Source organism: Pinus tabuliformis, chromosome 1_1 (assembly GCF_031772625.1).
Source record: "Pinus tabuliformis cultivar Carrire ecotype Pingquan chromosome 1_1, CPIR1, whole genome shotgun sequence".
Taxonomy (NCBI): Eukaryota; Viridiplantae; Streptophyta; class Pinopsida; order Pinales; family Pinaceae; genus Pinus; species Pinus tabuliformis.
In genome coordinates, this window is record NC_142297.1 from 328,089,265 (window position 1) to 328,099,987 (window position 10,723).

At 41.1% G+C, this 10,723-nt stretch overlaps 1 protein-coding gene across 1 annotated transcript; it reads right to left on the reverse strand.

Moving 5' to 3' along the window:
* Positions 1 to 435: 435 nt before the first annotated feature.
* Positions 436 to 5,570, reverse strand: LOC149212891 (uncharacterized). Its single transcript, XM_089388860.1, has 5 exons — positions 5,124 to 5,570; positions 4,497 to 4,979; positions 3,223 to 4,185; positions 2,680 to 3,084; positions 436 to 2,463 (listed from the first exon to the last, which is right to left on the reverse strand). The coding sequence occupies exons 1-5, from the start codon at positions 5,568 to 5,570 to the stop codon at positions 436 to 438; spliced, it is 4,326 nt and encodes a 1,441-aa protein (XP_089244986.1).
* Positions 5,571 to 10,723: the final 5,153 nt, after the last annotated feature.

Below are 10,723 nucleotides of genomic sequence, written 5' to 3' on the forward strand. Positions count from 1 at the left end.
GTGAGCCTTCCTTCGATTGCATATCACTGGTTACTATGTTTTTGAAGGTAGAGAGTTGATTCTCCGAAGCTATACTAGAAATTGAGCCTTCAAAGAATTCCCTTCCATTGTCCACTCCTAAATTGGCAAGATGTCAGCCAGTTTATTCCCTTCCCTTCTAATATGTTTAAAGGAAATTGCTTGGTGGTTGGTGAGCCATTGTTTGAGAAGCTCAATTCGAGTGGCCATTCTCCAACTGCTACTTACCTTATACACCAGGGATCCCTGCATAAGCTTTGAGGCCATGTTGATAATAATCTGGGAGTCCCCTTCCACTATAAGAGGAAGGAATCCTCGTTCTTGCGCTAGATTTAACCCTCTCCATAATTCTTCCAGTTCCGCTGCATTATTGGTATTCCAGCCAATTGAGCCAACAAAATTTATTAGGGGAGTACCCTAGTAGTTTCTGATGGCTCCACCAAATCCCGTTTTCCCAGGATTCCCTTTCGAGGCTCCGTCAAAGTTAAGTTGCAACACGTTGATTGGCGGTGGCGTCCATCTTGCTGGAGAATCTAAATTCTTTGAGGAGTTATCATTTGAAGAGATCGGATGCTTTAATTGAATCTGCCAATTGTCCCATATAGCTTGTTCCTGCGGGAGAGATGGGAAATCCTCTTTAGACCAGCCTTTAATAGACAGAGTTTCTTTGATGTTATGGTGCAATCCACTCCATATCTGCTCTATCGACTGTGATTGATCTTTAAATATCCTTCTATTTCTCTCCTTCCAAATATTCCACATTAGTAGTCCCGGTATGAGTAGCCAAAGTGTATTTAAGAGTTTGCTTTGATATGGCTCTTGGCTCCAAGTGCGAAGAGTACCTTTGATGTCCCCAATCACTCTTCCTTCCTTCTGACAGCGGAATGTAACTTTTTCCCACAATTTCCTTCCAAGCGGACAGGTTTGCATAAGATGTAATGTTGATTCCTCTTCCTGTTTGCAGTTGGGACAAATAGATGGTCCAGAGAAATTCCTTTTCCTGAGATTGTCCCATGTGAGAATCCTGTTGTGAGAAAGAAGCCACAGAAAAGTTGAGACCTTCGGCCATATGGAGGGATTCCAAATCTTATCCCATACATTGTCTTTGATTATCTTGTCTTTGATGATTATTTTATAAGCTTCCCTGGTTGTGAAGGTGCCCTTTTCCTCATATCCCCATCTGAGAGTATCCATGCCTGCCGAAGTGAGAATTTTCCATATTTGAAGTTCTAAGGAGAGAGAGAGTTGAGTTTGCTTCGAGCTGTGAGGTATTATATGCTTGGCCTCTTTCCACTTTCTATGTTCTTGGGCATTGTGTGAGTTCCAAAATTGGCTCACCTTATCGTATTGATTTATATCTTGATCTGAGATTCCCGGAACTGTATCTCTAAGGTTTGGGAGCTGCTGCCATGAGTCTTCCCAAAACCTAGCTGTGTGGCCATCCTTCACATCCCAAAAACTGTGCTTTTGAATTATATCTCGATGTTGAATGGCTGAGTTCCAAACAACCGATCCTTTACTGACTTCTGACATTCTAATTCTCTCCTCCATGGGCGTATTGCTTGCATATTTCGCTGTCCAGAGGGAGGCCCAAGGTGTACTGGGATTAGAGAGCCATTTCCACCAGATTTTGGCCCCCATTACCATGTTACTATGTTCTGGGTCTCTTAGCCCAATGCCTCCTGCTTTTTTGGGAAGGCATACTTTCTCCCATTTGACTAGTGCCCACTTTCGATTTGGCCCCGATTTCCCCCATAGGAAATTACGCTGAAGCTGTTTGATAGCTTTGAGAACCCACTTAGGTGCTGCTAATATGGAAAAAAGGTAAAGAGGCATGGACTGTAGAACTGCTTTGATTAGTACTAGCCTGCTAGCCATATTAAGCGCTCTATGAGTCCAAAGGGACAATCTGGCTTCCAGTTTTTCTAAAAGACTATTCCAAGAGGAATGCTTGAGAGCCGAGGCAATTAATGGAGCACCCAAATATTTAGACGGAAGGGTAGCGATGGTGAAGCCAAGGATACGGGCTATTTCTCTTTGGGTGGTGGGAGGCGTGTTGAAGAAGAATATCTGGGATTTAACTTTGTTAATAAGAGCTCCTGAGGCATCCGAGAAGTTTGCAAGAATAGATTTAAAAGCTCGAGCTTCTTGAACAGAAGGATGACCAAATAGCATGTTATCATCTACGAATTGCTGGTGCGAAAAGGCAGGGGCCTGGTGGAAAGCTAGACCTTTGAGATGATGAGAAAGGATAGCCTCTTTAATGCTACGGCCTAACCCTTCAGCCAAGATGACAAACAGAAAGGGCGAGAGAGGATCCCCTTGGCGAATTCCCCTAGAAGGACGGAATGTGGGCGACGGGATTCCATTAATGAGAATAGAAAAGAACGAGGAGGATATAAGACTACTGATCCATCTAATCCAGGAGGGGGCGAAACCAAAGGCCTGGAGGATTTTTTGCATATATTCCCAACTAATACTATCAAAAGCCTTAGATAAATCAATTTTGAGCAGCATACCTGGTTTTTTTGAGTGCTTGAGAGAGTGGATTATTTCATGGGTTAAAATTATCCCGTCCGTAATCTGCCTTCCTTCTACATAACCAGATTGTTCTGGAGAGATGATAAGGGGAAGCAGGGGCTTCAATCTGGAAGCTATCACCTTGGAGACAATCTTGTATATAATGTTGCACAAAGCAATCGGTCTATATTTATCCGGAGTGTTGGATTCCTCTTCTTTAGGGATTAATGCAATGAATGTTGCGTTCAGACCTGGATACATCCATCTTAGAGTGCGCGATTCTTCCACCACCTGCCAAACTTCCCATTTGACCAGATCCCAGAAATGATGAAAAAAATTTGAGGTAAATCCGTCGGGTCCTGGCGCTTTCCCTGCTTTGAGCTGATGCACAGCAGCTTCAACCTCCTGAAGACTTATGGGCTTGAGAAGGAGAGTATTATGGTCTTCAGTAATTAATCTGGGTATATGTCTGATGATTTTATCAATAGCCTCTGTTCTGTCTATGTCAGGTTCTTGATTCATCTTCTTGAAGTAATTGAGGAACACCTGTTCGATTCCTTCATGGGTTTCAATTTTGCCTCCTTGTTCGTTATTAACGTGAGAGATTTGATTGATCATTCTTCTTTGCACTGTAGATTTGTGAAAGAATTTCGTATTCTTTTCACCCTCCTTCAGCCATCTAACTCTCGATTTTTGCCTCCAGAGAGTTTCCTCCTGTAATTCTCTCTCGAGGATTTGAGTTTCTAGGGACTGCTCTTTCTTGGTAAGTTCTTCCGAGCGTCCTTCAGAGATCATTCTTTGCTGAGTAACTTTCATCTCTTGATTGAGGGTTTCCTTAGCTTTAAAAATGTTGCCAAAGATAGAGTGATTCCAGCGTTTAATTTCCCCCTTGAGGTATTTCAGCTTCCTTTGGAATATGGACATTTTTGTGCCATCCGTCGGATTGCATTTTAGCCAAGATGCTCTGACAAATTCATAGAAGTCCGGATGAGTTAGCCAAAAAGCCTCAAACCGGAAGGGACGCCTTGTATTGCAACCAGGACTATTCCAATGGAGGGCTATTGGCCAGTGATCAGAACCGGAAAAAGGAAGAATAGATGCTGTGAATTCTCCTCCTAGATGAACTGCATTATCAGAGATTAGAAATCGATCAAGACGCGATGCTATTTGCATTGGTGCTGCCCTTTTGTTGTTCCAGGTGTAGAGGCCATTATTTGTAGGAAGATCTATCAGCCAATTATTCTGAATGAAGTCTTTTAATATAGAGCCATCTCTGTTTATTCTGCAACGCCCTCCCTTTTTTTCCTCCATTGATGCGATCATGTTGTAGTCTCCTCCAGAAACCCATAACGGGTATTTCCTCTCTGTATTAAGCTGCGTTAAAGCATCCAAAATTTCAACCTTGTGCTGGGTTTCTTGAGGAAAATACACATTTGTTATGTGACCATAGATATTGGTTCCAATTATATGAAAGATGGCTTGAATGAAATTTTTATTTGCATGTATGTTAACTAGTTGAATCATTCTTGCATCCCAGAGCACTGCAAGTCCTCCTGATGCTCCCTGAGCATCAACAGCTGTTACTAACCCACCTGGCCAGGCTTTTGCTGCTATTTTTTCCAAGACTGTCGAATTACACTTTGTTTCCTGCAAAAAGAGAATTGTGGGTTTTTCCTCCATTAACATGTCTTTTAATAGTCTTTCTTTCCTTGGGAAATTAAGCCCTCTAATATTCCATGAGATCAACTTCATTGGGAAGGCTTGGGGTTGGTATTGAAATACTTGGTTAGCTTAGCATATCTGCCTGATTCTACCAATACTTCTCCAATCTTGATGGTTCTCTCTAGAGTAGTTTTCCTTCCTCGTTTTTTACTATCTTTGGTGATGAATTTCCCATCCCATTGGCTGCCGATTTGAACCCCTAGTGAGTATTTTTTTTGGGCTTTATTGAGGACTACCACTAGGTTATCCACTTGTCTATCAGGTATTTTGTCGAAATTCCCTGTTTTACATGCTTGTTCTAGGCCCAAGATATCTAGCTCGCCGATGTCTATTGATTCCGTATCCTCCTCCATGATTTGAGGTTCTTGATAGTTTCCATCTCCTTCCTTCTCATTTTCTATACTGGGGTCTGTGCCATCTATATCCATTTCAGGGAGGCTCCAGGTTTTTGAAGCGGTCTTGAGCTTATTGCCTTCTTGTTCTACACCCTTTTCCCCCGCTTTCGAATGGGATCCTTCAATCTTTTCCTGATTAGATCCTTTTTTATTGGAGGTTAAATTGTCTGGATCCTGCAAATCTTCATTGGCTAGAGCTTCAAAGCTGTTACTAGTAGAGGGTTTTGATTGATCCCCTGGAGGTATCTTTGTAGGGACTACTGATTTTTTATTTCCTCTTCTACGATTTATCACCTTAGTGAAGCCATCTGACGATTGGTTTTCCTGGTCAGTTTGAACCGAAGGTTTGCTATTTAATGGGCAGTCTCTGTAAAGGTGTCCTAGGTCATGACATTTCCTGCACCTAAAGGGTACATGCTCATAATCAATTAACTGGATCCATTCCACATCTTCATGAAAGAGACTTACCGTATCAGGCAGAGGTTGTTTCAGGTCCATGTAGACGCAGATCCGTGCATATGAGGTATATCTCTGCGTCTTTGTTTCTTCTGCTACCTTGACGAAGTCGCCCAGTACTTTACCGATCGCTTTGAGAGACTCCTCTTCCCAGTATTCCCATGGCAGAGAGTACAGCCTGATCCACACCGGCGCCCAGCTTAGGTCTTCCTTATCAGGGTTGAATCGTTCAATCCATTCTCTGAGAAATAGCCCAGCAGAGTTAAAGAAATAAGGCCCTCCATCAAAAACTCTGTTTCTGTCTTCCAAGCAGTTGAAGACTGCGGTGAAAAACCCCTTCGGCCCTAGATGCAAGGTTATGTGTCCTTTTGGATGCCATTTAACATTTATCCAGGCTCTCAACGCTTTCTCGTTTGGCCATATTCCAATAAATTTACCTATGAGAGCATGATCTCTCATATATTTAATTCTAGCATTGATGCGATGACAAGGTAGCTCCACTTTTGGTCTATTCTTAGCTACTGGCTTGCATGTGGACGAGCTTACTTTCGGCTTGTCTTGCTGTGCTTGTTCAGTCTGCTTCTGCTGACTTTTGTCTGTGCTTCCATCATTGTACTCCTATTCCCTGTCTGAACCCTCGATATTCCCTTGCTGGTTGTCGTTTGTTGGAGGAGGCGCCCCTCCTTCCCCCTGATGGGGGTTCATTGAACCCGCCTGCCAAAACCTGTGGGCTGTTGTATTCTACTCTGCCGCGTTCTAATCCTGGTGGCCTCTGTCCGGAGGACCTGCCGTTGCAGGTTAGTTCAGAAACCCTAATGCCGAGTCGCCCCTAGTTCGTCACCAGTGCACCCATTCTCCCGTCCTTCAAGGCCTTTGTTGAAAAACAATCTGGACATCAAATTCTTAAGTTAAGATCTGATAATGGTGGAGAATATGTTAAAAACACATTCATCAACTATTGCACTGAGAATGGAATTCAAATGCAACATACTGTTCCAATACTTCACAACAAAATGGTATAGCTGAAAGGAAGAATCACACCTTAAAGGAAATGGCTAATTGTATGCTACAATCTAAAGGACTTGGTCTTAGTTTTTGGGCAGAAGAAATTAACTGTGCAAATTACATAATAAATCGCACTCCTACTAAGGCTTTAAAGAATATCACTCCAGAAGAAGCATGGAGCTCAAGCAAACCAGATGTAAGTCACTTTCGTGTTTTTGGAAGTGAAGCATGGGCCCACATTCCAGATGAAAAGCATAAAGCTTCAGAACCTAAGAGTGAAAAATGTACTTTTGTTGGATATTCTGAAGATGTCAAAGGCTATAGACTTATTCCATTTAAGTCCAAAAATGTTATCATTAGAAGAGATGTAAAATTTGATGAAAATATATTGGCCTGCGAGCCTAGTCCGACGGATGTGCCACCTCTCCCTATCTCTTCTACCTTTGAAAACATTTCTTCTTCAGATGATGAAAGTGAGGATGACAATCCTCCCCCACCATCTCAGGATCCTCCTTCAGCTCCTGAGCTTCCAAAATGGGTTCGTGCTACTCGAGATGCAGCAGGTGATCTTGCCGGTAATCCTACAGATCAGCAATGCACACGTTCTCAGTTCGAGAGAGCCTCTTCTTTACTGGCTCAAGCTCCAGTAAATTATGATCCTGACACCTTTGCAGAAGCTTCAGGCCATCCAGATTGGGAAGCAGCTATGAATGAAGAATATCATTCATTATTGGCAAATGATACATGGGATCTTGTTCCTCTACCAAAGGGACGAAAACTTGTTAGATGCAAATGGGTTTACAGAACCAAGTATGGACCAGATGGGAAAGTTGATAAACATAAAGCTCGTCTTGTTGCTAAAGGTTTTTCACAGGTTGAAGGCATTGACTACACTAAAACCTTCTCCCCTGTTGCCAAAATGAACTCTATCCGCCTTGTTCTTTCCCTTGCTACCTCTTTCAAATGGGAAGTCCATCAGATGGATGTTAAATCTGCCTTCTTGCATGGGGACTTGCATGAAGAAATCTATATGGAACAACCCATTGGCTTCATACAAACAGACTCCAGCCTTGTATGTCGACTTAAGAAATCCCTTTATGGTCTCAAGCAAGCTCCTCGGGCTTGGTATGCCAAAATGGATAGCTTTCTTTTAGAATCTGGCTTTTCTAGGTGTCATTCTGACAATACTGTCTACACCAAGAAAGTGGGAAACTCTCTTATCATCCTTATTCTTTATGTTGATGATCTTATCCTTACTGGTAGTGATACCAACCTTATAAACCATGTGAAGTCTAGCCTTAAAAGGAAATTTGAAATGAAAAACTTAGGACACTTACACTATTTTCTCGGTCTTCAAGTCTTGCAATCCAAGGAGGGTATTTCCCTTTCCCAGTCCAAGTATGCTTGTGATATTCTACGTCATTTTCACATGGAAGACTGTAAGCCAGCCCCTTCTCCCTTTCAGTCTGGAGTCAAACTTTCAGTCACTTGTACTTCTCCTGAATTTGATGCTACCTTATACCGTCAACTTGTAGGAAAACTTTTGTATCTAACCCATACTCGTCCTGACCTTTCCTTTGCTGTTGGCCTTGTTGCTCGGTTCATGCAAAACCCCCGTGAAAGTCATTGGAAAGAAGCTAAAAGAATACTTCGTTATGTTCGAGGTACAATTCAGTTTGGGATTCATTACAGTGCCGAAGCATCTCCTCTATTGGTTGGTTTCACTGATTCCGATTGGGTTGGTGACCCTGATGATCGGAAGTCTACTGCCGGTTATGTTTTCACTCTTGGTTCAGGACCTATTGCATGGGCTTGCAAGAAACAAGGTGCCATTTCTGTTTCATCAGCAGAAGCAGAGTATCGTGGTGCCGTAGAAGCTAGTAAGGAAGCCTTGTGGCTTCGTCAGATCCTATTAGAGTTTGGCTTTGAGCAGCAGCATCCGACTACACTTTGGTGTGATAATCAAAGTGCCATTCAGCTATGCAAAGATCCAGTCCAACATCAGCGTAGCAAACACATTGAACTGCACATGCACTTCATCAGAAAGCTCATTCACGACCATGTTCTTGAAGTGCAATATTGTTCCATAGATGATCAAGTTGCAGACATCTTCACAAAGGCTCTCACAGAGGCGAAGTTCACTAAACTTCGATTTATAGTTGGAGTTTAGGAAGTTGTCACTAAGGGGGGATAGGCTCTAGTGCCTCCTTCCTTCTCCTATTGTGTCATATTTGTAAATCCTTCAATCCTATCCCAAGTTGTTCTTAAGGGGGGATGTTAGGATATTCCGACACATAGGAAATAGTTAAGTACAACTTGGTCTAGTGTAGAGTTAGGTATAGAGTTAGGTAAAGTGTGTTTCTTTACCGTTGTACATTTTGTAACTTACAATCCGACGGTCACGATATGTAGTGATCCGACGGTTCATTCTCTCCTCGGTATTACCGACACTTGATCCGTGGCTTGACACCCGATTGGTCCATGAATTCTATTTAAAGCGCATGGAGGGTCATTTGTAGGGTAATCCGTGCATGAGAGAAACATATGTAAATTTTCATTCTTTTATTAATAAATTGCCTGAAGTGGCCGCGTTGGCTCAGGCCGTGGACTGTTTCCCTCTTTGAGGGTTTTAACCACGTCAAAATACTGGTGTATTGATCTGCGATCTGGTTGTGAGCGGTGTCCTTTTGGTGTTCTGTCTGAGGAACTTACCCTGTAAATTCCTACACATTTTTGTGGACCAATACTCCCACAGGCTTCTCCCAATCTCTATGTGTACAGTAACCAGTGCTCAAGTGGACCAATACTCCTAATCGAAGCTGGCTCCAGTGGACCAGTACATACATGTCAATCTCCAGATTCGAATGGACCAATACATTTATTTCTCCTTTCCAGCCAGCCAACATCCAACTATTTATCCGACTAAATCCAACCATTTTGGTGTTGGTCAACCAGTTATTAATAAATCACCATGCCATTTTTCTATCAATAAAGCAGCTGAATCCCACCAATCTCTTTCGAAGTAACACTTTTTCATGTTCGAATATCTCGTATTAATGGAATGATACTGCTGCACAAAGGCGAAAAAAAGCTTCGAACAACTACTTTGAGACACTTGTTTGGGCTTGTTTCTACACAAACATTTTAAAAGCCTAGAGCAAATCTTCTGCTTCTGCTTCTTCAAATTAAATGGAGCAAAAAGAAAATTTAATTTGCATGAACTTTCTTTCCCATCTTCCTGATGGGAAGTGGCTTGTTGCCTAGAATTGAGCATTCTAGGTTTAGTCCCTTTGAAACAATGAATGGCTTTTTGCAGATGGGGTTTTTGAGTTCATTTTTGTGATCAAGTTGGCAAATTTATCTTTGCCTAACATCCCTTTCAGGGAGTGTCAAATGCAAAAGAGGGGAGTTTTTGTCTGCCTACCGTCTCCTTGAGGGAGTGTCAGAAGCAAAAATATTTGGATTGTAGAAAAGAAACAAAGAAATCTAAATTCTAGAAACAGTTGTATATAGCTCCAGGGTTCAGAGATTAAAATAAAACTTTTTAACTTCTTGTTGCTTAAAAGCTACGGGGTTCAAATGGATTAGTATTGATTTTGGTGATTTTAATTAAATTAATATCATATGATGTTAATGAGTAAATGGTTATCTTTCTTTTACATTATATTTAGATCTCAACTATTTTTTCATAAACCAACACATTTTTTGTTCAGTTCCATTATAAATTTGAGTCCATAGTAAAATCCATTTCATTTCAGACTGGTTTGGAAATTTAATGCTCTGGTAAATAATTGTTTATTTTACCTTAATCACATTATGGAGGCTCTTTACCATTAAAGAGAATTAGTGCCCTATTTACAAAGCGTCTCTCCTCACAAAAGACGGATAATTTAATTTTGATTATCACCCTAATCACATTAAGAAAATTCAGTGTTTGATGTTCAAGCATCTCTTTAGGCAAAATATGGAGAATTTTGATTTTGATTATTACCCTTGATCACATTAGAGAAGCTATACAATTCAAACAATTTCAGCGTGTTCTGTATAGTTTTTCTTGACAAAAATAGAGAATTTGACTTCCAGATGATTTTGAGTTTCTAGAAAAAGCTGTGGAAATTTGGATTTTGAGACGATTTTTCCTTTCCACTATATAGACAATAAACATAGAGATTGATCTTGATATGCTTTGACTTTTATTTTAGCTAAGATTGATTTTGATATGCTTTGACTTTGATTTTAGCTAGTTATTGTGACACAAGGGGCTTGGAGGAGGATTGGGGTGGCACTTAAAAAGGCTTGGATGTTTGTAGTGAGCCATTGCAAGTGAAAAACGACTTTAACTAGTTAAAAAAAATTATTCTGAGTTGGTGAAACTTCGACGTTATATGTAACTCAGAACTCAGGGATACAAGTAACGTGGACTTAGAATGTAAAAATGGTGTAGATGTTGAGGTCCGGCCCTCTCAAAGCAACTGGTGTTAAAACAATATTATTCGAAATAGCCTTCAATATAAATGACCTTAATCATCCTGTAATGTGGTTACTGTAAAATGCACTTCTTTTAATTCAAAGATATCTAAGTAAAATCTAACCCCAAATTCCTTGTT

Coding starts and splice junctions, on each gene's coding strand:
- LOC149212891 (XM_089388860.1), bottom strand. CDS start 5,570: ATGAGAGATCATGCTCTCATAGGTAAATTTATTGGAATATGGCCAAAC. Junction 4,186..4,496: donor GACAAGTGGATAACCTAGTG/GTAGTCCTCAAT, acceptor CTCTTTTTGCAG/GAAACAAAGTGTAATTCGAC. Junction 3,085..3,222: donor TCTGGAGGCAAAAATCGAGA/GTTAGATGGCTG, acceptor GGAATCGAACAG/GTGTTCCTCAATTACTTCAA.